General features: G+C 36.0%; 1 protein-coding gene across 2 annotated transcripts in view; it reads right to left on the reverse strand.

Annotated features, from left to right (window-relative positions):
• The window catches only part of GSK3B (glycogen synthase kinase 3 beta), a 274814-nt gene that overhangs the window by 27617 nt on the left and 219879 nt on the right, over window positions 1–27318 (reverse strand). The window contains exons 8-10 of one of the 2 annotated variants that reach the window (XM_054482768.2): window positions 26311–26406; window positions 16494–16532; window positions 13359–13545 (exon numbers count right to left, since the gene is read on the reverse strand). In XM_054482768.2, the coding sequence (XP_054338743.1) occupies window positions 13359–13545; window positions 16494–16532; window positions 26311–26406 (322 nt within the window). The remainder of the gene's footprint in view (window positions 1–13358; window positions 13546–16493; window positions 16533–26310; window positions 26407–27318) is intronic. The other variant, XM_054482769.2, reaches the window with a different exon arrangement.

Raw genomic sequence — 27318 nt, forward strand, 5'->3', positions numbered from 1 at the left:
CAAATGAAAACATCTCAATAACCATGTGTCCAATACCTAAAATAAACCTAAAAATGAAAAGAGGACCGGAGTTTTTAATAAGACATTTTGACAAAGCTGTTAAAAATAATCTTTAAAATAAACTGAGTATCAGTGGTCTGTGGTCCCTCTCCTTATGGCCCATGCTGTCCATTTTCTCCCATATATTTACTCTCTTTTACCACATCACCTATCCTTCTGTGTATCTGAATGCCCAGTTGAAGGCCACAGCAGTTTTGTATCTTACTCTGGACAAGAATATGTAATATATAGTCAGCTATCTCTTGGTATCCTGGGGGACTGGTTGCAAGACCCTCCTCAGATACCCAAATCCAAAGATGCTCAAGTCCCTTACATAAAATGGTGTAGTATTTATAGGTAACCTACACAGAGCCTCTTATATACTTTATTTTTTTATTTTTTATTTTATTTTTTGAGACAGTCTCACTCTGTTGCCCAGGCTGGAGTGCAATGATGTGATCTTGGCTCACTGCAACCTCTGCCTCCTGGGTTCACGCGATTCTCGTGCATGAGCCTCTCATATACTTTACATCATCTCTAGATTACTTATAATACCTAATACAATGTAAATACTATGTAAATAGTTTTATAGATGTAAATCTATAGATGTGTGTATGTAATGTAAATCTATAGATTTACACTATACTATACTTCTACACCCCATTGTTCTTCTTCTCTTCCTTGATTACAGACAATCCTTAAAATCCATTGCTTTCATCTGTTCAGTCTTCTCTACTTCAAAGAGGTTGTTAACTGTTACGTACAACTTTTCCCTGTGAGGAAGCCTCCTTGCACTCTTGCTATAGTCCTATTCTTGCCACTGTAAGCCCACACTTTTTATGGGGACAGACTATGGGCATTTCTATGGGGCTATCTCAACCAGTTCAAAATGTTTTTTTTTTTAATCCCAACCATTACTACCTACTTCCAATCACTTTGTCTACCCATGGCAATGAGTGATAAGGAAATGGAGTCAGTGAGGGTGAATATAAACTGCAGTGAAAGAACAGAAACAATGGTGGTATTTTGGAGGATAGAAACAGCAAAGCAACAGCACCTGTTAGGATCAGACACAGTGTATGTATTCTTGAAGGCAGAGGAGTGTTGAAGAGATTGAAATTGAAATGTAAGGTAACATTTATTTACTAGACATGTGTGCTAAGCTTGAGAGTAGGGGGATAAGAACAAAAAGGTCCATAATGAAGTGGGACAGCTCTGGAGAAGTGAGAGGAAAATGAAAAATAGGAAGGATAAAAGATAGACTGTGTTACCTAGAGACATGGTTTAAAACAAACTGGCAAGAAATTCCAGAAAACTTTAGAAAAATTAATGTGATAAAAATTTCTTCAGCCAACTGAAGATGTCATGAAAACTATTCATTAAAAAGCCACATAGTTTATTAGGGAAAACTATAAATGTTTTGATGGTGCATCAATAATTATGTGTTCCATAATTAAACATTTTAATGCACAATTTAAACAAAAGCAAAATGAGTTTAAAAATAGATATGAATCAACCAAAAAGTTAACAAAATCCATTTAACTAAATTTTGCTGCATTGTTTTACACTGCAAACCACAGAAGAAAAATTCCCATGAAAAGACAAACTGAATAAACTCAAATATGCCTGATAAAGCAATCTTTTCCAATGGAAAAATGAAACCTACATCTAGTTGGTAAAACCTGAAATTTCCCTTAAAAGTTTCTATTCTTCCAAGTACAAGATCCCCAAATTCATTGATAAAATGGGACAGGTAAGAACTTTCCTAGTTTTCTGAGGGGGCAGGTAGGTGCTAGTGGTAATGTGTTTGTACAAACTGTTGTGTGAAAGCTGAGGACAAATTTGAGAGCAGCAATCAATGTGTGAACCAGAGGGAAGAAATCAACCCCTCTACTGACTAGATCTCCTCTTACTGTGATGTAATAAAATACTTAGCAGTCATTATATAAAAGGGAATCTTCCTCCTTTACTAGCTTTGAAGGAGCTCACCCTGCAGATCTCCAAAAAGGAGTTACTAAAATAAGCAGACATTCTTTTTCTTCTACAGGAAGTCTGACATCCTCATGTGTGTACCAGGCCTCTTATTACATATAGTAACTGTCAGTGGTTGTCTATATAGTTAAAAGTGCTATTTCTCTCTATTCACAAAAAGGTTTAAATGACTTAATAATGGAGTGCCCCCATTACATTTGTGTATTTTTTTGGGCAGTAATTCAAATGCTAGGATGATGTCCCTTGATCTCACACATTTCTGAATTCTAGTGGTGCTTACTTACTTGTATATATTTCCTTGCAGATGAATGAATAAACCACATCACAACTGCTTCTCTCCTTGGTAACAATTCCAAAGTGCCCAGGAAATTCCTGACCATGTTCCTAATGCTAAACTAATTAGAAAATCAGACAAATAGTAAGCAAATTACAAGACTTATTCACACTGTTTTGGTAATACTGGTGATATTTCATGTGAGGACTACATGATATGATATTTGCTGAAAGCCATGATGACTTTGGGATCCTTCCAATTTATACCACTCACCAAAAAATGTCTGAATGCTTTTATTGAACCATATTATAGTACAGGTGTTTTTAGAAGTTATCTAGCAAAGTGTTAATATTTTTAAAGTTCTAGTGATGTATTTGAAAATCTTATATTCAGAACTCTATTCTTTTTTTTTTTAAGACAGAGTCTCGCGCTTTTGCCCAGGCTGGAGTGCAGTGGCGCGATCTTGGCTCACCGCAACCTCTGCCTCCTGGGTTCAGGCGATTCTCCCGCCTCAGCCTCCTGAGTAGCTGGGATTACAGGCACCCACCACCACGCCTGGTTAATTTTTGTATTTTTAGTAGAGATGGGGTTTCGCCATGTTGGCCAGGCTGGTCTCGAACTCTTTACCTCATGTGATCTGCTCACTCCCGCCTCCCAAAGTTCTGGGATTAGAGGTGTAAGCCACTGCACCCAGCCCAGAACTCTATTCTTAATGAAATGCAATAAATGAGGCATTACCAAGTTTTTCAAATCCAATTTAAAAAATAAACTTACTGGGCATTTAAAAATAATACTGCTCTTCGCCCACTTTTTGATGGGGTTGATTTTTCCTTGTAAATTTGTTTAAGTTCTTTGTAGATTCTGGATATTAGCCCTTTGTCAGATGGGTAGATTGTAAAAATTTTCTCCCGTTCTGTAGGTTGCCTGTTCACTCTGATGGTAGCTTCTTTTCCTGTACAGAAGCTCTTTAGCTTAATTAGATCCCATTTGCCTATTTTGGCTTTTGTTGCCATTGCTTTTGGTGTTTTAGTCATGAAGTCCTTGCCCATGCCTATGTCCTGAATGGTAATGCCTAGGTTTCCTTCTAGGGTTTTTATGGTTTTCGGTCTAACATTTAAGTCTTTAACCCATCTTGAATTAATTTTTGTATAAGGTGTAAGGAAAGTATCCAGTTTCAGCTTTCTACATATGGCTAGCCAGTTTTCCCAGCACCATTTATCACATAGGGAATCCTTTCCCCATTGCTTGTTTTTCTCAGGTTTGTCAAAGATCAGATGGTTGTAGACTGTGGTATTATTTCTGAGGGCTCTGTTCTGTTCCATTGGTCTATATCTCTGTTTTGGTACCAGCACCATGCTGTTTTGGTTACTGTAGCCTTGTAGTATAGTTCGAAGTCAAGTCGTGTTGCCTCCTGCTTTGTTCTTTTTGCGTAAGATTGTCTTGGCTATACGGGCTCTCTTTTGGTTCCATATGAACTTTAAAGTAGTTCTTTCCAATTCTGTGAAGAAAGTCATTGGTAGCTTGACGGGGATGACATTGAATCTACAAATTACCTTGGGCAGTACGGCCATTTTCACGACATTGATTCCTTCTATCCATGAGCATGGTATGTTCTTCCATTTGTTTGTGTCCTCTTTTATTTCGTTCAGCAGTGGTTTGTAGTACTCCTTGAAGAGGTCCTTCACGTCCCTTGTAAGTTGGATTCCTAGGTATTTTATTCTCTTTGAAGCAATTGTGAATGGGAGTTCACTCATGATTTGGCTCTCTGTTTGTCTGTTATGGGTGTATAAGAATGCTTGTGATTTTTGACATTGATTGTGTATCCTGAGACTTTGCTGAAATTGCTTATCAGCTTAAGGAGATTTTGGACTGAGATGATGGGGTTTTCTAAATATATAATCATCTCATCTGCAAACAGGGACATTTTGACCCCGTTTTCCTAATTCAATACCCTTTATTTCTTTCTCCTGCCTGATTACCCTGGCCAGAACTTCCAATGCTATGTTGAATAGGACTGGTGAGAAAGGGAACCCCTGTCTTGTGCCAGTTTTCAAAGGGGAATGCTTCCAGTTTTTGCCCATTCAGTATGATATTGGCTGTGGGTTTGTCATAAACAGCTCTTATTAATTTGAGATACGTCCCATCAATACCTAGTTTATTGAGAGTTTTTAGCATGAAGTTCTGTTGAATTTTGTCAAAGGCCTTTTCTGCATCTATTGAGATAATCATGTGGTTTTTGTCTTTGGTTTTGTTTATATGATGGATTATGTTTATTGATTTGCATATGTTGAACCAGCCTTGCATCCCAGGGATGAAGCCCACTTGATTGTGGTGGATAAGCTTTTTGATGTGCTACTGGATTCGGTTTGCCAGTATTTTATTGAAGATTTTTGCATCCATATTCATCAGGGATATTGGTCTAAAATTCTCTTTTTTTGTTGTGTCTCTGCCAGACTTTGGTATCAAGATGATGCTGGCCTCATAAAATGAGTTAGGGAGAATTCCTTCTTTTTCTATTGACTGGAATAGTTTCAGAAGGAATGGTACCAGCTCCTCTTTGTACCTCTGGTAGATTTTGGCTGTGAATCTGTCTGGTCCTGGACTTTTTTTGGTTGGTAGGCTATTAATTATTGCCTCAACTTCAGAGCCTGTTATCGGTCTATTCAGGGATTCAACTTCTTCCTGGTTTAGTCTTGGGAGGGTGTATGTGTCCAGGAATTTATCCATTTGTTCTAGATTTTCTAGTTTATTTGCATAGAGGTGTTCATAGTATTCTCTGATGGTAGTTTGTATTTCTGTGGGATCGGTGGTGATACCCCCTTTATGATTTTTTATCACGTCTATTTGATTCTTCTCTCTTTTCTTCTTTATTAGTCTTGCTAGCGGTCTATCAATTTTGTTGATCTTTTCAAAAAACCAGCTCCTGGATTCATTGACTTTTTTAAGGGTTTTTTGTGTCTCTATCTCCTTCAGTTCTGCTCTGATCTTAGTTATTTCTTGCCTTCTGCTAGCTTTTGAACGTGTTTGCTCTTGCTTCTCTAGTTCTTTTAATTGTGATGTTAGGGTGTCAATTTTAGATCTTTCCTTCTTTCGCTTGTGGGCATTTAGTGCTATAAATTTCCCTCTATACACTGCTTTAAATGTGTCCCAGAGATTCCGGTATGTTGTATCTTTGTTCTCATTGGTTTCAAAGAACATCTTTATTTCTGCCTTCATTTTGTTATGTATCCAGTAGTCATAAGAAAGACATTTATGCAGCCAAAAGACACATGAAAAAATGCTCATCATCACTGGCCATCAGAGAAATGCAAATCAAAACCACAATAAGATACCACCTCACACCAGTTAGAATGGCAATCATTAAAAGGTCAGGAAACAACGGGAGAGGATGTGGAGAAATAGGAACACTTTTACACTGTTGGTGGGACTGTAAACTAGTTCAACCATTGTGGAAGACAGTGTGGCGATTCCTCAAGGATCTAGAACTAGAAATACCATTTGACTCAGCAATCCCATTACTGGGTGTATACCCAAAGGATTATAAATCATGCTGCTATAAAGACACATGCACACGTATGTTTATTGTGGCACTATTCACAATAGCAAAGACTTGGAACCAACCCAAACGTCCATCAATGATAGACTGGATTAAGAAAATGTAGCACATATACATGATGGAATACTATGCAGCCATAAAAAAGGATGAGTTCATGTCCTCTGTATGGACATGGATGAAGCTGGAAACTATCATTCTGAGCAAACTATTCTAAGGACAGAAAACCAAACACTGCATGTTCTCACTCACAGATGGGAATTGACCAATGAGAACACTTGGACACAGGGTGGGGAACATCACACACTGGGGCCTGTTGTGGGGTGGGGAGAGGGGGAGGGGTAGCAGTAGGAGAAATACCTAATGCTAAATGACGAGTTAATGGGTGTAGCACACCAACATGGCACATGTATACACATGTAACAAACCTGCATGTTGTGCACATGTACCCCAGAACTTAAGTACAATAATAATAATACTGCTAATATTTTGATTCTGGGGGAACCAGTCTACATTTTTCTATGTTTATTTATATCATGATTTTGTATCTCAATCCTATTGTGGTCTACATTTTTAACTTTGTCATTTTTTCTTTATCTTTCTGGAGTCAATTCATTTTTATAATTAAAATTTTGAAGATGCATATGTCCTTGAATATCCTTTAATCCAACGATCTCATTTATTTATATGGGGAAACTCAGGTAGGGATAGTGTGTTGACCAAGGTCTACACCTATGTAGTTAGAGGGAACTAGGCTTTAGGTCTGACTTACTCTTTGCTCCTGCAATGTTGCATTTCTTTATTGTCTTCGTTATGTATCATATACCACCAGTGTTCTGGTCTTCTGGAAGTATATCTGTCCAAACTACACACAGAACTTTCATTCAAGATACTAGTTTTTGATTGTTTGTTCCTACACCACTCTACATTTTCCCCAGTAGAGTACGTCCAAAGTAGGAGGGTAGACCAAATAATCTCAGGCAAAACAATAAAAATTCTTACATAAAATAGATAATTTAGAGCCTAAAATGTTGAATACAGTCACTCATTATTTGTCATTACTGCTGTAGTTACCTGAACTAAATCTTACCTGTCCCCTTTTAGTCCACTCATAGTTTTCTCAAGTTCTCCCTGTGGTGTGTCTCCACTGGCCTACCTAGCATTTCATTGCCCAGAAGAGCATACCTGATTACATAGAAATTTTAATCTTCTAGATTACTTCGAAAGTACTGAGGAATAATTCTGACATCAATTCTATTGATGTGTCCTACATACATCAAGAGTTCCTATCCTATGTAAATTTATCATGGCTATTGTAAATAATAGGTCTAAAAACCATTATGACTCACCTCAGAGTTCATAGTAATTTGAGAATAACCTTAGAAGATACAGGAATACCTCAGAGATACTACAGATTCGGTTTTAGACCACTACAATAAAGTGAGTCATGCAAATGTTTTGGTTTTCCACTACATGTAAGTGATGAGTTTACCCTACACTATGGTCTAGTAAGTGGGCAATAAGCATTACATCTAAAAAAAACACACATATACCTTAATTTAAAAATACTTTATTGCTAAAAATCCTAAAGATCACCTGAGCCTTCTGCGAGTCATCTTTTGTGGGTAGAGGGTCTTATACCTTTATGTCGATGGCTGCTGATTGACCAGGATATTGGTTGCTGAAGGTTAGGGTGGCTGTGGCAATTTCTTAAAACAAAACAACCATGAAGTTTGTTACAATGCCTGACTCTTCCTTTCACAAAAGATTTCTCTGTAGCATTTAAGGCTGTTTGATAGCATTTTACCCTGGTATAATTTCTTTCAAAATTGGAGTCAACCCTCTCAAACCCTGTCACCGCTTTCAACTAAGATTATGGAATATTCTAAACCCTTTGTTGTCATTTCAACATAGCAGCTTCACCAGAAGCAGATTCCTTCTCAAGAAACCACTTCTTTTGCTCATCCATAAGAAGTAACTCCTCATTCATTCATGTTTTATCATAAAGACTGCAGCAAATCAGTCACTTTTCAGGCTTCACTTTTAATTCTAGTTCTCTTACTATTTTCACCACATCTGCAGTGACTTCCTCCACTGAAGTCTTGAGCCCCTCAAAGTTATCCATGAGGCTTGGGATTAACTTCTTCCAAAATCCTGTTAATGTTGATATTTGGACCTCTTTCACAAATCACAAATATTCCAAATGACATCTAGAATGGTGAATCCTTTCCAGAAGGTTTTCAGTTTACTTTTCCCAGATCCATCAAAGGAATCACTATCTAATGGCAGTTACAGCCTTATGAAATGCATTTCTTAAATAACAGGACATAAAAGTAGAAATCATTCCTTGATCCATGGGCTGCAGAAATGGATGCTGTGTCAGTAGGCATGAAAACAACATTCATCTCCTTGTACATCTCCATCAGAGCTCTTGGATGACTAGATACATTGTCACTAAGCAGTAATATTTTGAAATAATCTTTTTTTCCTGAGCAGTAGGTCTCAACAGTGGGCTTCAAATATTCAGTAAACCATGCTGTAAACAGATGTGCTGTCATGCAGACTTTTTTGTTCTATTTATAGAGCACAAGCAGAGTAGACTTAGCATAATCTTAAGGGCCCTAGGATTTTTGGAATGGTAAAGCAGCACTGGCTTCCACTTAAAATCACCAGCTGTCTTAGCCCATAACAAGTGAGTCAACCTATCCTTTGAAGCTTTGAAGCCAGGCCACTGACTTCTCTTCTCTAGCTAAGAAGATTCTAGATGGCATCTTCTTCCAATAGAAGGCTATTCTGTCTCCACTGAAAATCTGTTGGTTAGTGTAGCTATGTTCACCAATGATCTTAGCTAGAGGTCTTCTGGATAATTTGCTGCAGCTTCTATATCAGCACTTGCTGCTTCACCTTGCACTTGAATGATATGGAAATGGCTTCCTTCCTTAAGCTCATGAACCAACCTCTGCTAGCTACAAACTTTTCCTTTGTAGCTTCCTCACCTCTCTCAGCCCTTACAGAACTGAGTAACATTAGGGCCTTGCTCTGGATTAGGCTTTGCCTTAAGAAAATATTGTGGCTGTTTTGATCTCTATTTACTTCTTTGTGTGTTCACTGGAGTAGCACTTTAAATTTCCTTTGACAACTTTTCTTTGCATTCACAACTTGGCTAACTGTTTAGCACAATGGGCCTAGTTTTTGGCCTATCTCAGCTGTTGACATACTTTCCTCACTAAGCTTAATCATTCTAGCTTTTGATTTAAAGGGAGAGTATGTGTGACTCTGCCTTTCACTTGAACACTTAGAGGCTCTTGTAGGGTTATTAAATGGCCTAATTTCAATACTGTTGTGTCTCAGGGAATAGGAAGATCCAAGAAGAGGGAGAAAGATGGGGATTGGCTGATTGGTGGAGCAGTTGGAACACATATATTGATCAATTAAGTTCAATACAAACTTCCGAAACAATCACAATAGTAACATCAAAAAAATTACTGATCACAGATCACCATAATGGATGTAATAACAATGAAAAAGCTCTAAATATTGCAAGAATTACCAAATGTGGCACAGAGACACAAAATAAACATAAGCTGTTGGAAAAATGGCACCAAAGTAAGCATAGCCTGTTGGAAAAACACGCTTTGGAAAAACACGCTTAATCAACACAGAGTTGACACGAACGTTTTATTTGTTAAAAAAAAAAAAAAAAAAGCATTACCTGTGAAATGCAATAAAGTGAAGCTCAATAAAACAATGTATGTCTATAGTTTAATTAATCTCAGGTAGTTGCAATACTATATTCATTTCAGATGTGTCTGAGGATAAGGCAACTTAGAAGAAAATGCCTAGCACATGGGCAGATAAATAGATGCGCTGACTTATTTATGTCTATTGTTATTTTATAACGGGAAAATAAGTTTAAAAATCATTGTTACAAATATGGAATCTGCTAGTTATCATAATTAATTACAATAGATTTTATAAATAAGTAGCCTACTGCTTTCAAATGAAAGAAATATAAACTTTTGATGAGCTTGGATTCTAGAACACTTGCTTTTGTTGCCCATCTCCTACTCATTTTCAATTCCATGTTTTCATCAATTCCTATTCTGTAACACATTCTTATACTCTTTCAAAAAATATTTTCTAACCCTTTCCTTATTTTCCTTTGTTTTTTATATCTCAATCTTCCTTTTACTGTTCTTTTCTTTACTTGCTTTCTGGAACACCTTTTCTATCTCATCACCTGCTTTTCTCGTGTCCAGATACTCTTACCCCCTGTCCCAAAATATTCAGTCTGTCTGAGTCTGCATATTGCTCACTGGCTACCCCAAATATCCTATTTCAACTCTCAGTTAAACAGTTCCCCAGAGTTACTAAATCACTGCTTCTTCTGGCCTAGCCAACATGCTGCCACTCTTACTTATCTCCCTACAAAGCTACCATTCTCACATAATCTAGCCAAGTGGTAGAGGAATAGAATGTTCACATTAGCTCATACTAAAGTAAACGGATAACATCTTTACCACCCCCATCCTACCCTATACTCTTAGGAGGACAATGTTTACTACATAACTTCAATTGGTAAAATTTCATACAAATTAGGTAAAAAACTGAGATTGGGGATGTGTGTGATAGAGTTAGGGGGAGACTCACCTTTAAACATACAAAACAATTGATTCCCTAATATATTCCAGTCTTGGAATAGGCAACAAATTAGTTCATAAGAAAATACTGATCCTTATTGGGCTTTCCTGATTCTATCTGTTTCCTAAGGTCTGATTCAGCTATGGCTGAATTTGAAATTCTAATGACAGGAAGAAACGGAAAGAAGGGGGTGTGCCAAAGGTTTATTCCAACTTCCAACATCTGAATGCAGATAATATTGTCAGTCATGGGGTCCTGGAACACTGAAGCTTCAGTGCTGGAAAAATGAGAGGTCTGATATTCTCCTGAGTTATGGATTTAGGCAATCAGAAAGATCTCAAAGTTGTCCGTCTCATATCTGTTCATCTCTCTCCTTCCTCTATCTGAATATGGAAATACTGTGATTACATGAAAGTAATACTAATTACTGTTTATGGCTAACTATCTCATGGTACAGTAACAAACATCAAAATGCAGTTAGCTTTATTGTAAGCTTTTCCTTAATAAAACACTATATTTTACTCAAGTGTTTAATCTTTATAGTTCTGTACATATAGCCGGTTTACTTTACTAATTAAAACAACAATAGTAATAACAACCAGAGGGAACGTTAGAAATGCCCAATAAATACTGGTTGTATGAATTAATGAATATTATGTTTATTTAAAGTGGTACATGGCACTCAAACATTCATTGAGCACCTACTATATGTACTTTATTTCATTTGGGGGAAGTAGTGCTGCAGATGTCACTGACAATTTGTTATGAGGATGGAGGAGGGCTTTATGCTGCCTTTAGAAGAACCTCACTAATACCCCTCACCCTTCAACCAGACCCCTCACAATGTTTCTATCTCTAGATTTCCTTTAGCTATACAACCAACTGGAAAATTGATTCTCTTTCTTTAACTCTTTGGATTACCCAGTTTTATTCTGGTCATCCATTAACTAACTAGTCATCCACATACTAGTATGTGCTTTAAAGTTGTATCTGTACACAGTTACAGCTGCCTTAGAAAACAGGATCACCATTTGGAAACATGGCTCCAAAATTAGAATACAGAGTATCATATCAAATAGAATGGCATCAAGGCCGGGCATGGTGGCTCACGCCTGTAATCCCAGCACTTTGGGAGGCCAAGGCAGGCAGATCACCTGAGGTCAGGAGTTTAAAACCAGCCTGGCCAACATGGCGAAACCCCGTCTCTACTGAAAATACAAAAATTAGCCAGGTATGGTGGCAGGAGCCTGTAATCCCAGCTACTAAGGAGGCTGAGGCATGAGAATTGTTTGAATCTGGGAGGTGGAGGTTGCAGCGAGCCGAGATCATGCCACTGCACTCCAGCCTGAGTGACAGAGTGAGACTCCGTCTCAAAAACAAAACAAAACAAAACAAACAAAAAAACCAAAAAACAAAACAAAAAACAACAACAACAAAACCCCCCCTCTTCCCTGGACATCTGTGTCTTTATTGCATAGAAACACTGTTCAAAAACAGTAACAATAGTGATCTACAAAGACCGTGAGAAAGTACTACTTTGTGATCACAGCCCAGTTTCAGAATGGGTGCTAAGACAGAGCATTTTAACATTTTTTAAAAAGGGGCCATATCTCAAAATGATAGCACTTCCAATAATATACTTAGTATGCGTAAGCACACTCTGGGACATCTGCACAAGGATGAAAATTGCCCAATGATACATTTCTCAGAACATATCTGCATCATTAAGCAATACATGACTATGTTTACAGGGTCCACTTTTTCACTGATACTCACAGAATCACATAAACACTCTGATAACCACAGAGACCACACACTGTATCTATACACATTACATCCAAATACAAATGCATTCTCCAAACCCTCAAAAACATAAATGTTTAAGACACGCATATTTATATCTAATGTGCTGGGCAAACATAATATTTTAAAATACCAAAATAAAACAGTCTTCTTTTTTTTTTAAAAAAAGAAAGATATGATACATATGAATAAAGGGAATATATATGAATAAAGGAAATATATTTCTTTCTTGGTCACATAAAACTCTACATCTCCCTTTTTTGTTTTCTAGCCTGAGTATGCTTACTAATCAATATATCAACTATTTCTTGTTTTTTTTTTTGTAATGAATTGTACACTTTTTATGCTCAGTGTAATAAGAAAGTCACATCATCAGAGGCGGTGTGACGGAATGAATGAATCTCTTAGGTCTTAATCAAGGAGAAAAGAAAACTGAACACAGAAATAGTGAAGAAACAGTGACTATCCCAAGGTCTCCCAGAAACCACAATGCACAAAGTTAGTTTCCCTTTCAGTATTTTCTCAGCAGCAGCAATGGTGCCAGTCTCAGAGGGGATGGAAATTTCCTTGTGTCTATTGTTTAAGTTCTTAGAAAGGGTTTATAGGGCTCTAGTTTTCCTCCTGTTTGGAAGACAACTGAATTTACACCAATATAGCCAATTCATTCCAGGTTTAAAAAAACTTGATACAAACCCTTTGGAAGCAAGAAATGCTACTATTTTAAGTTTCAGATCCAAACCTAAAAGTTAAATTGTACATTAGTCCAATTAGTGATAAACTTCACTCACTGAACTCTCTGTAACTTCTCATGTGCCAACATTATATTCTGCTAAAAATTAAAGAAGCTATGTCTACTGGAAAACTTTTATGTGCTACTCTTTTGTTCAAAACCATGTAAGTAGTGGCCAGTAAGTTAGAAAGGATGCTCTTTTCACCTACCTAAGTACTCAATATGTCCATTTTTGTCCTCCACAGATTTTAATTAATAGAATGTCATTTCACACCCAGTGTGTAGCTTTCCTAGAACTGGTGAAGAGGCTAAGTGTTTGGAGTTACCTTGAGTGGTGAAGTTGAAGAGTGCAGGTGTGTCTCGCCCATTTGGTAGTTTGACATTTGGGTCCCGTAATTCATCAAAAAATGAATGTGCACAAGCTTCCAGTGGTGTTAGTCGGGCAGTTGGTGTATACTCCAGCAGACGGCTACACAGTGCAATTGCCTCCGGTGGAGTTCGGGGTCGGAAGACCTGCAGTACAAAAAAAGGGAAAGAACAATTAATGTTTTATTTTAAAAATCTAAGCAAATACCCTGTGAATAATGACTTAATTCCCACCGTGTACAGAAACATGGTTGCATTTGGGAAAGGACCTTCTAGAATGGAAAGAGTTAAATGCATATGATTCACAGGGGTGAATTGCTAATTAAAGATTATATGAGAAATGCTCGGAGAAAAATCTAAATATGCTAATCATAAAGTAATAACAATCAGACATGCATACAAAATATGACAGGCACATGGGAAAGGCTGAGTTCTGGAGGCAAGCACAACTAGAAAAATATTTTTTAAATTTTAAAGTTTTCACTGCTATGGCAGTAAATAAAAGATTGCCTCTTTTGCATTGTTTTTTTAGCCAAACAATTGTTAATGATGGGCAGCACTGTTCGAAACTTGGCAATCAAAAAGAAGAGAAAGAAGGGCTATTTACTCTAGGTCTATAAATGCTACTGATTTGGTATTATTTCCAATAAACAGAGCCTACCATTATTTGAAGAAATTCTTGAATACCTCGAATTTGATAAAATGTCCTGTATTTTTTTTCTTAAGTAGATGTTACCATGAATGTGGCCAGATTTCCCTCACTTGAATGAATATTCCAGGGTTTTAATCAAGGAGAAAAAAATGTATTATCCATTAAGTATGATTAAGACACAGAAAAAGTCAACTGAAGGATATATTGAAGAAAAATTCTATTAAGTTAATCTACTTAAAGGAATAGATAGCTTTCTACTAATTTGTGTCTTAAATAAAGCTAATAAATACAAAAACTATAAAAATATTCTTCATTCTAAATTATGGCCACCTACAGAATAAAAATAAAAAGGTAAGGATAGAAATAAACAGACGAGAAGCCTTTGAAATTAAAGAAAAATGAAACATATATCCCTCGACAGGAAGAACATACAACCAAATAAAAGGTGTGATGATGGAGGTGGACAGAGAAGTAGACACTTATAAATGGAGGCAAATGGACCCACAAGTGAGAAAAGCCCATGCAGACTGTGACAGGGCATGGAGCAGCCTGGGAGGCTAAGGTTTCCTAGTAAGAATGGCTCATGTAACATCTGGTTGTTCACCTATGCTGACAGTTAGTAGAACTAGTTACAACTACAGAGCTCATTAGACTTTCCAGAGATTATTTATGAGTACTGTCTACAGTGAAAAGATGATTGTATTTGTTTTTAATTTATTATTGAAAAAGACATTTTCCATGGAAATTGAGAAATTAGGTAAAGTAGGCTCTTAGGAAATTATTTCAGAACATAAAGAAAGGCCTTAGTCAATTTTTTGGTTATGTTACAAAGAAACCTTTTTGTAAAGTCAAAACCTGCCTTATCTTTATTCTTTTGAATACTCTGACTCGCTTCAGTCAAGGAAACCTTAGAGTTACTGTCGAATTTGAAATGTTTAGCTCTTCCACTGTTACTGGTCCCCTCTCTTGCTGCCAAGGTCCATAATCATATACAGAATGTAAAAAGAAAATAATCAGTGGGAAAACTCAGAAAATTTTCGTAAAAATATTAAACACTATTGGCATATTTTATCCCTGAAGGCAAGTTTGCTTCTATTTGATAGTATATGGATTTATTTTGCTAGCTAATCCAAAATGTTTTTGCACCAATATGGCAGCACATAAGTGGAATTAAAAGTAGCACCAAAAGTAGAAATAAATATCTCCCACTAACATTCAAATGTAGGATGGCTGGATGCTGAGTTATTTTAAATAAAAAAATTTCATATTATATTTTCAAAGATTTTGTGTTAAAGCTATTAATAAACCAGTATTATAAGCTTATTTCCGAATTTTTTTTTTTTTGAGATGGAGTCTTTCTCTGTCGCCCAGGCTGGAATGCAGTGGCCTGGTCTCGGCTCACTGCAAGCTCCGCCTCCCGGGTTCATGCCATTCTCCTGCCTCAGCCTCCCGAGTAGCTGGGACTACAGGCGCCCGCCACCACGCCCGGCTCATTTTTTGTATTTTTAGTAGAGATGGGGTTTCACCATGTTAGCCAGGATGGTCTCCATCTCCTGACCTCATGATCCGCCTGCCTCGGCCTCCCAAAGTGCTGGGATTACAGGCGTGAGCCACCGCGCCTGGCCTATTTCTGATATTTTTTTAAGTCACCTGTTATCTTTTGGTGTTTTACTGCCTACAAGTGATCATCCATATCAGTACTAAGACATTTATTAGCATATATTTGTCAGGGAATCCTAACTCATGAAGTTCAAGAGTTAAAAACAATAAAGAAAATAATACATGCCAAAAGCCTACATTAAAATCAAGATTTAACCTGCCTTTACAAAAACTATCCACTGTTATTTTAAACCCTTGAGAGATTCTTGATGAGAAAAGCCTAGATTCAGTACTCCGTGAATAAAGGTTAAGTGGAAAATTATGTGGGGTCAAAACCCAGTATCTCCCACAGTTCAGATTTCTGACCATAATACAGGGTGAGTTAGCATGTAACTTCTAAAAATTATAGGGAAAACTAGGAACTAGCTCATCTGAATTATTTTCGCTTCTAAAGAAAAGGAAACCACCAAGAACTGAAATTTGTCTTTTAATTAAAGAAGCTTCTGCTGTCACTTCTTTCCTTACTCATTGAAATTGCTTAACACTCAGACCTTTGGTTTCATGGATCTTCAATATTTATTCTTGTAATAGAAATAATAATTTTAAAACCCCATAATTCCTAAACTTCAGCCTAGATGTCAATGAATCACCCAAGAGGCTGACAATCTAAATATACTATAAGTGAAACCTATGCCATACAGTGAATAAAAACAGAAATCACAGCTACTTACATTATTTACTATTACATTTCAAGAATGAATAATTGTTTAGCCTCTCAAAAAAGATTTCCCCCAAGTTTTATAGACTTGCCCTGAAATTTTGGGAAAAAAAATTAAGTACATACCCGCACTCCTGAGGTGAAATGTCCTGTTCCTGACGAATCCTAAAGATGATAATGCAGTGAAATAATCCAAACAGGGGAAGTCAATCCAAAAGAGAATAGTCCAGCAAGGAAAAATATATCCAATGTTATAAGAAATCCATGGTGTGGGGGGGACATAGAAAATGTTTATACAGTTATAAACTTTAAACATCAGTCTTCACAGTAGCAAGTCCAAGTTTTAAAAATTATTTCACCACAGTGTATGCAAAAAAATTTTTTTTGATTGTGCAATGGTGAGGCACAGTAAAGAAACATTTTAATTTTAGTTTATTATGTTCCAATGCCAGTGCGTTTATTAAAAAAATACAAAACCAAAAAAAGTTAAAATCAAAATGAAATCTAGAAGTAAAGTTCCCAAAGTAAAGTGGTCTTCTATGACCTGGATTCATCATCCACAGACATGGCTGGGAGGGGGCATATTAGCCTGCTTTTAAAGTTTCAAGTTCCCAATATGCTACTTTTTTCTCTATTAATGTGTTCCAGTTACACAGTATAAACATTTTTTTTGCTAAGTTATTAGTGATGAGAGGAAAGTAATAAATATATTTAAGTTATATTACTATAGATTTCAAGCCAGATACTTTCAATTTGTGTGAGCTAAGAAGGATTAGGCCACCGCGGATTATTCTCCATTTTGGATTGACTTCTCTGCTAAAAGATGTTTCTTTGCTGACGTTCTCATTATCTTAGGACTCATCAGGAAATTGACATATCACCTCAGGAGTGCGGGTATCAACTTACTTTTTCTATTGTGGGCTTTGCCCGCTCATACCCTTGCACCCGGTACTTAGGAAAAATAAATAGAGAACATTTTTTCCTCTTTGGAAAAACTCTCTGAAAAAATAAATCCTACATCTTGCAGCACTAGAAATTAAACACAGTTCCATCTGCAAATATGCCCAATTCGCCCACCAAAAGCTAAACAAAATATATACAATTAACAATACAACTAAGGGACAGTCACAGTTACAGGTGACAGGCATAGTAATGTATACCAACACCTAGGCACAACGGAGCCAAATATGCAAGGGAGATAGCAGGGTCTATTATGTCTAGGTATTGAGAACAAAAAATGGCAGAACTCACCAGTATCTGTGAACTCCCCTGGCTATTCTAAGAGAATTTAACATTCTTTTAGGATAGTTTCCAGTGGGGGAATTAAATATTTTTCAAAAATAAATAATCCGCGGATTACGTTTAGTCTGCAGACTAAAATTTAGTACACAGATTAAAATCTGGCCCATCAGAATAAATTCTCTCATGAACTAAAACACAACCAGGTGGACAAAAATAGAAAACCAGACTGAAAGAACTGAGAGCACAAAATAAGACTCAACTGGGCCAACTAACAATTAGTACGCAGACTAAATATGGCCAGCGAAGTACGCAGCAAGGCCACAGAGATCCCAAAACACCCCTTTAAAAACAAAACCAAAAGTAAATAAATAAAACAGAACAAAATAAAACAAAGCAAAAAATAAGAAGAAGAAGAAAGAAAAGAAAAAGAGGAAGGAAAAAAGAAAGAAAAGAGAAAGGAAATACTGAAAAGAACCAAAACACTGACATGAACTTTTAAAGTGATTCAAATACTACCTCACCTATGCAGCAACTCATTTCCTTAAATTGAAACAAATATCAACTCCCATCACAAATACTAGTCCATAGAAGAAACTAACAGAAAAAAATAATTTTTTCAAAAAGAAAGTTTCTGCAGTATTGAACAAATGCAAAGAAGTCCTTAAATGAAGAATTATTCAAAATAAATTTGCATTTGGGTAACTAAAAAATGACAGAGGCAATTTCTGCCCTACATGTCCTAGAATAGACTTTGTCCTTCAAATTTCAACCTGGAGCCAAGTGTTGTGACTGAATCTCAAGCACTTTAAAAAGGCCATTTTTAAACAATCACATACACCATACCAAGACCTATGGTTAACACGCATCTCACAGCATCAGCTCTTAGCAACTCTATTGTATTATGTAGCCAATCAGAGCAATGTAAAGATGTCCATTTTAAATGGCTGTTGGCAGTGATAATTAATCTAACAGAACACAGAACAAGAGCCATGCCTGTTCCAAATAGCTATTCCTCATTAGTTTTTATTACTATAAATGTACAACACTCATCCTATATTCTGGTCATATACAAAATATAAGCATCCAATTTTAAAAACTAATAAACCATGAATACTCCTAAAGAGCAACCCCAACACTGACTCTCAAGTAATCTATTAATCATCTGAAATTATATGCAATTTGTAAACCTAAACACAGGATTAAAAGTGAGACAATGCCATGGATTGTTGAATAGGTAATTATGTTAACTAAGAAAGAAATTAAGTCTACTTAAGTGCTCATATGTAGCACATAATTCAATAATTACTTAACTAATTAGTCTATACTATTTTTTAAAATATTCTCCCTATCTCTACTAAAAATACAAAAATTAGCCAGGTGTAGTGGTGGGTGCCTGTAATCCCAGCACTTGGGAGGCTGAGGCAGGAAAATCGCTTGAACCCGGGAGGTGGAGGGTGCAGTGAGCCGAGGTCGTGCCACTGCACTCCAGCCTGGGCAACAGATCAAGATTCCATCTCAAAAAAAAAAAAAAAAAAAATCAAAAAAACAAAAAACATACATTCTTTGGCAGTCTTTCACATGCTTTGCTACATTGATCTAATGCTGCACTGACATACAAGGTAATCCAATTCACTTTAAGTACTATCAAAAATGATTACCAGAGGCTACTGAAAACAACTTTCAGAGTCCTCCTCCCAAGTAAAATTGCTATCTATGAAGTCGGCATCTAACAGGGTAGGATACACAAAATGAATTCAGCTCAAGTCTACTGCATATTTTTCTAACCTTTTCGTTAAGATACCAGTTCAGGTAAAGAAGGTTGAGCATAAGAAACACAAAGAATCCTTTCCTTAGCCATGACAAATCTAACATCCAGTGAACTTCAGCTGGACTAATTAAAAGCCTTATCGAGTTTTCCCAAGTTCTACTATAGGTAAGAAAAGTTATACAGTAAATGTTATTGATAGGTTCTTAAAAACTGTGACTTCTAGTGAAACGTATAATAAAACCAAATGTTTTTCCTCATCAACGCTGAATGAACCAACATTATTTGAGGACCTATTGTGCAAAACTTCACTTAAAGTTGCAGTTTCTAAGCACCTACTAACGATGTTAAATGACTGGCTGTATATATGTAGATATCAGCATTTAACTATTTAACATAATTTCTCTCCCTCACATCATGCACTGATGAAACAGTACTACATGCCTACACAGGAGTGTGATTTGACAAATGTCCACTTATCCAATTTAATCTTTCATTGTTCACAAAACAATTATTACAGTCAGGTTGGCCCTCCTATGAATATAGAAATATTTTCTTTTTATTCACCTCTCTCCACCTTGAGAGATATTCACCCAGGCTATAACAATTCCTAACCTTTTCTACACCTAGGCAAATTTTAAACCTCCCCTTCAACATCCCATCTCACGTATTATCCTTAAGGGGGGTTCCTTTTTCCCTCCACCATCCTCACTGGAAGTCTGCCTTATAACACCTGCAGCCATGTGGAACACCTCTGAACACTTACAGCACAGAATCAAGTATATGGTTACATGGTATCTCACATTATTCAATACTTGCTTCAACTAAGCTTTTCAACTGTCAGCTTTTCAAGGACAAAGACTATATATTTTACTTCTTTTGCATGTTTTACGGTACCCAGCACAGCACTGGTTACATAGAAGATACAAGATTTAAAGAATAAATGATAAATTAAAAATAGAATTTTGCCTTCTTTTCAAATCCACCCCAACCTCATCCTTTGCCTCCCACAAGCAATCTGAAAATTATGTCTTACTTAGTATTCTTCCTTTTTCACATTATTCCTTTCACATGTGGATTAGCCACCCTAAAAGCTGGATTTTAATGTGGGTTTCCAGCAAAGAAATAAGAATATATAGCTAGTAGAAATAAAAAAGTGAGGTCTACTAACAAGAAAATGGCTTTAGAAAGGGAGAGGAAGTGATTATTATAGCAATAATAAAGATGTGGGTAGAAATTTCAGTAGAGAACATACTATATGTATTTGTGAGGCAAGTGAGAATGGTCTAGGTAGAATGTTCAGGGCAGAGAGGGGTTGAATAATAATATAAAAATTGATTTACCATAAGCAGTAGAACAAAACAGACAAGTGGCAACCTTAGGAGCCAACAGAAATCCCCAACATGGGTTTATGCTTTCTGGAATACATGTGAATGAAATGAGTAATGCAGAGAGACCAGAAAAGGTAGACAGAATGGATGTGAAAGAAAACTTTGGCAGCAATTTTTGTTTTGTGCCCTCTAGGTCTCTCTGAAGGCATTTTAATAATATATTGAACAACGGTTAAAACAGGTAGGTTTACCAAGTTCTGAAAATTCTATTGAATGGCTCAGGGGAAAAAATGTAGCACTATGGACAAAGTCTTAAAAAGAAATAAGTATAGTGGGGCTTTTTGGTTCAGCTGTAAGCATAGAGAATAAGTAACTTTTTCAGTCAAAAATAATTCCTTTGAAAGCAGAAATGACCTGAGAATTCAATTTTCTGCTTACTCTGTTAGCCAGTTAGAAACACTAGTATTGATTCACCATGAAGCATGTTGACAGTGTTTTAGGAAATCAAGTATGCAAGGATTAATTTTTGTGAATAATGCTTTCTGGGAGACTTACCAAATGACCTATGGTCATACAAAAGCTACAGACACTTTACTATTAAGTATTAAATTACCATATATGCCAACAACTTGGCAACAAATATTTTGAAGTAATTGGCATTCATACTAATATTATTATTATAAAAAAGAAATGAGGAATTGCTATAATGTATGTGGTATAATTTGGTAGGTACTATAGGAGTTATGTGGTAGGATAATCATAAAGAACTTAAGACAATGAGAAAATATTTCATGGGAGAAGTGAGATTTGAGATCTTAAGAAAGGTTAAGACTTGGTAAGCAGAGAAGAAAAAAAGAACATTCTAAGACAGTGGAAGGTGGAGTAGAGAGAGGGAAGGGAGACACTAGCAAGAGGCAGAAATGAATGTGGCTTCTCTGGGGAACTAGGAGACAATCTGACTAAACCAGAAAATCCAGCATGGCTGCATGGTCCCTTCAAAGTGAGCTACAAACTGGACAACACTCCAATACGTAGCCAACATATTAAATAGCACTAATGTAACTGTTAAGAGATCAGGGGGCCTTAGGATTGTAATCTACTTCCTTCTACTAACCAGTTATTACTTTATTCTTTCATTACTCTGAAAGAATAAAACAGACATCTGTGTTACCTAACTGACTTCACAGGATTATTTATTACTAGGATAGAGGAGAAATGCTTGTCATAAAGAAATTTAAACAAGGTAGCAGGATCAGGCACTTGAAAGTGGGCGGGAAGGCACCTCATACACCTACTATGATATAACCTTATTAAAAATCCCTAATCAACCCTAACTAGACACTAAACTTTTAAATTCATTGCCTAACAACATGCATTTAAGGATACAGGAAGCTGTAAAACTTGGGAAAGAGACTGGGTTCAAGAACTAGATACCTCAAGAAGGTTGGGAATAGGACAAATACTAAATACTCTATTTTTCTGGAAAAGAAAGGCAGAAAAGATCAAGAACAGAGTGACTAAATAATCTGCCACCCAAATTGGGACCTTCCTGAGAGTGAAGAGGCAAGCAATTAATAATTACACTGGACAAGCATAAACTGGCACATAGGATCACCCTTGTCATTATATGTATATAATGCTAAATTTTCCTAAAGGCTATGAGGAATCAGAGAAGAATTTTAAATAGGAGTGACAGTATCACACGTGCTTTTAAAAAAAGCCAACTTTGACAGAAATGAGGAGGATGGATTAAAATGATGTGAAACTGAAGGATGGAAATCAGGAGGTAGGAGGTTGTTTTTAATAATTCTATGATATGATGGTGGCCTAAACTAAGGTCAGGGCAGAGGAGACAGAGAAGACAAATCAGAAAACTCCATTGGAGTGCTACATCCTTCACATTTATTCAAAACTAAAGTAATCCTTTATATGTATATTATGGCTGTATTTTCAAAATAATCCTGAGTAAAGACACAGCAGATAATCGCTATCTTACAAAAGAAAAAAAGCTGAGGCATAAACATTAGGAGCAGTGTTTAAATTAGATTCTCACTCTGTATATGACAGCCCACCATTTAACCACACCTCCACATACTAAAAGCAGAATTTAAATTTCTTCTCTTCTTCCAACCAATCTGTCTCTACTTAATTCTCAATCTGCTTTTGCATCACTTCCTTTTCTTTCCATGTGTTTTTCTTCTTTGCAGTGTACAGCGTACACCAAGGCATAGGTCTTCATCCCCTCACCTCCAATAATAATCCTTGTTTCAAAATATTAGCACCTATTTCCTTTCCTACTTAAGCCACAAGTGCTTTATTAATGAATTATGTTGCACTGGCTATTGCTATTATGTAATAGCCCAGGGCAACTTATTGAAGTTTTTAATTCTCAAGATTTCTGCCATACACCACACTGGGATCATCTCAGTGTTATTTTTCTGCTATTTCTTCTACACACCTGTATCCCCTTACCTCAATGTTTCCACAAAAGACATTTTCTCTTTTGGTCTTTATTTCTGTCTACTTTTTTTTTTTTTTTTTTTTTTAGAACACCAGGTCCCAATCTTGGGGATATAGCTGCACAACACTGCAGCACAGGAAACCAGGGTTCACATGTTCACAACTTCAGGAGATAGGACTAACAGAAGACAGCAATAAAGGTAAAGTGGTTCTTGTTTCCAGACTCCTGTTTACCTGCCCTCCAAGGGCAAAATGGTCTTCTCTTTGGAGGACATTCTATATGGTTTTTAAATGACTCAACTGGCTGCTTACCCTAACAGCATTTCTCAAGTTGCTGTCCACTATCACAGTGGTAGGGAAAGGAGTCTGAGTTCCCTCTAGGAATTTTAAGTTTTGCATTTTAATTCTTATAATAACCTATTTAAAAAAACCAACACAAGCATATTCTCAATCATCTAGATGACAGAGAAAAACAATAAAATTTCTGCATCTGAATTTACCTTTTTGTTTACAATCCCAGTAACACCCACTCTAGTATGCACAAATGAGGAACCAACATAAGTGCACTTATTACATAATGCATGTGTATGAAGTGAAAACCAAATTATGTCAAAAAAACACCAGATGAATGAAAGGTTCACAGTCCTTTTAATAGACAAAAAAGATGGGAGAACTGAGTCATTATTCTACACATGGTACAGGAATGGAAACCTAAATAAATGTGCTTTACACAGACGATTCAAGTTTGAAAAGCATTAGTATAAGATATAAAAACATCAAGAACTGAAGAGGGCAAAGGAAGATTTACAGCATACATATTTAGTACAGCTCTTTCATTAGCTGCATTTTAATTATAATCAACCACTCCTCACATTCTACTCTAGCTAATACTTGCGTTAGAGATATAATTCAGGGGGAAAATGCAGAATTTGACACACACTAAATACAGTGCCCCCTCCCTTTTGTCTACAGGGGATATGTCCCCAAGATCCTCATGTGGATGCTGAGACTGCAAGTAGTACTAAACCCTACATATACTGTTTTTCTCTATACATACATACCAGTGATAAAAGCTTACTTCATAAATTAGGCACAGTAAGAGGTTAACAACAAAAACTAATAATAAAATAGAATAATTAGAATAATATCTATAATAAAATAATGTGAATGTAGTATCTCTCTCAAAATATCTAACTGTACTACATCACCTATTTCAGACAGAGGCTGACCAAATGTAACTGAAACCTTAGATAAAGGAGGACTAGTGGCAGTCTTGATAAAATAATAATAATGGAGGATGGGGACTGTTAAATAGGATCTCATGGACTCAATTTCATCTTTATATTTGTCAGAAACTCTATAAGGAGGGTAATATGTGATGAATACTTAGATTACGCCAAAAAAAGAATTTTTCCCTTTCCTCATAAAAATAACATCATTATTAAAGAAAATATGAAAGTTTGAAAAGGTAGAACAAAGAAAATAAAATCGTGCACTTTCTTCTTACCAAAACTACTGCTGGCATTTTGGAATATTTCCCTGTATTTATTTAATACACAGAATTCTCTTTGTTGTTTTTCCCTTAACATGGCTGAAGTCATAGTATACTACAAATCACTTATTATAAACGATTTAACTTGCAATAACTATAATGGACTCAAACTGTAATGCAGCCTCTAAATCCAAGTAGGCCACCTGAGATTTTCTGGGTTTAGAGCCAGGTGAGAGTCCCTAAGTATCTTCTGACCCAGATTTAAAATAAGCCTTGAATACAAAGATCAAAGAACACTTTTGAATCTCAGACTACTTAGTGCTTACCATAAACTTTTAAAAAAGGGAGGCAAGATCATGGTCTGTTGGCCAGGTTGTAGTAAAAGCTACAACCTGTAATTCTGGCACTAAAATACTATTGAGGTCTTTGATTCTAAATAGGAAATAAATAATTAGTAACGAGAATTTTCTGAAGATAGATAATGAGATTATGAGAACTTGAAGAAAAAGTAACTGGAATCATAGTATATCTGATTAAGAGAGAGAGAGAGAGAGAAACATACTTTGATTCTACAGAGTGTAAATTATTTCACCTATGGCCCTAAATGACTTCACCTCGAATTATAAAAGATCTATAACGAACTAAATGAATTTAATTGTATATAAAATGAATTGTTATATGTACATTTTAAAATACAGTAAGTCTCTCCTTAAAATACGTATTATAAAGTCGATCATTTGTAACCCATGACACACACACACACACACACACACACACACACACACACAGAAGTTTAATCCCGGCTTTGTCACAAGCCATCCATGTAATCTTGGGTAAGTCACTTTGAATCTTTGGTCCGAGTTTCTGAACTTGTAAAATGAGGAAGCTAGAGATTCACTCTACTTATAAACCCTACTGAGAAATTCTATCTTTTTTCTGTTCATACTTAATCTCACAAATCAAACTAAGGTGAAAACACTTTTTAATAAAATCTCTCTTAAAATCATTCCAATTAAATACCAAAAGAAAAAAAAAGTTCCCTGGTACATTAGCAATTATGCTCTTTAGAACTGGTTCTATCTAATGTTAAGACTGGGTTTTTCCAAAGGCTAGTGACATCCAGTTAACATATCAATTGTTTTTAATGTATACTCCCAGCAAGATTACATTTGCTTTCTAATCCTGTTTCCAAAATGCCAGTAGGAAAGTAAACAAGAGAGGAAAAACACAAAATGCCATCTATAATAAGGTATATGTTTTATCAGTTTAAAAGAATAAAGAAAATGTTTGAAATGTATGATATGCTATATGATATTAAACTATACACCTCTATGTAAATAAACTTCTGAATTTTAGGTTGTCAAAATTTTATATAAGATCCTACTCCTAAATCAAATTCTGTACTTTAATGATATAAGTACACTGTCCTTACCTTGCAAATAAAAAACCAGGCTAGAAACTATCTATAGGAAATCAATGAGGATGAAACTATATAAAGTCAATGAAACACTTAAGTACATCTATACAACTATCTTTACATGCAGAACTGCTTGTATTCATGCAACTATCTGATCTCAAAATAGTTTAAGAACAATGAGAAACCTGTTTTAGTTAACTATTGATTAATATACTTAAAAAAAATATCTGACTCACCTTAGTCCAAGGATGTGCCTTAATTTGAGGGAATTTAAATTCTGTGTAGTTTGGGTTCATTTCTCTGATTTGCTCCCTTGTTGGAGTTCCCAGGACCTAGATAAAGAAAGCAAGTTATTGCCATCTTTTCCTATATATTTACAAATTTAGTCTCTATGTTTTCAGGCATTGGATTCACTGAAAAAAGGAATTCCCAAGTTAAATAAAATACGTAACTCATTAAATAGAGCAGTGCTATGATTTGAGTATGTCCCCCAAAGCTCATGTGTTGGAAACTTAATACCCAATTCAACAGTGTTGAGAGGTGGGATGTTTAAATGGTAATTAGGTAATGGCTCTGCCCTTGTGAATGGACTCATGTCATTAAAGTGGAAGCAGGCTTGTTATTTCAAGAGCAGGCTGGTTAGAAATGTAAGTTTGGCTCCCTCTCACTCTTGCCTTGTCTTGACTTTCTGCCTTCCAACATGAGATGATACAGCATGAAGGCCATCACCAGATGTGGGCCCTTTGACATTGGACTTTCCAGTCTCTAGAACAGTGAACCAAGTACATTTCTATTGTTTATATATTATCCAGTCTTTGGTATTCTGTTACAGCAGTACAAAACAGACAAAGGCAAACAAACTTTGTGAAAGCCTTTTATCTGTAGCTGACTACAGATTCCATGCTGTATTACCATAGACAGACTTCTATGATAACAATAATGTTAAATTTGGGTCATAAAAAAGATTACCATACTCAAAAATATTCAAGTAAAAATCAGGTATCTTTATCTAGAAAAACTATCTATTGCAATAATCACATCTGAGAGTATTTTTTCTTCACTTAGTTCAGTATAGCCAAAGATTATACAGCTGTGCCTTGGTATTCAGATTGTTTCAGGAGCCCCCTGAGGATACCAAAATCAAGAGATGTTCGAGTCTCTTATATAAAATGGCATAATAGTTGCATATAACCTACTTACATCCTCCTATACTTTAAATCATCTTTAGGTTATTATAATACTTA

Source organism: Pongo pygmaeus, chromosome 2 (assembly GCF_028885625.2).
Source record: "Pongo pygmaeus isolate AG05252 chromosome 2, NHGRI_mPonPyg2-v2.0_pri, whole genome shotgun sequence".
NCBI classification, from domain to species: domain Eukaryota; kingdom Metazoa; phylum Chordata; class Mammalia; order Primates; family Hominidae; genus Pongo; species Pongo pygmaeus.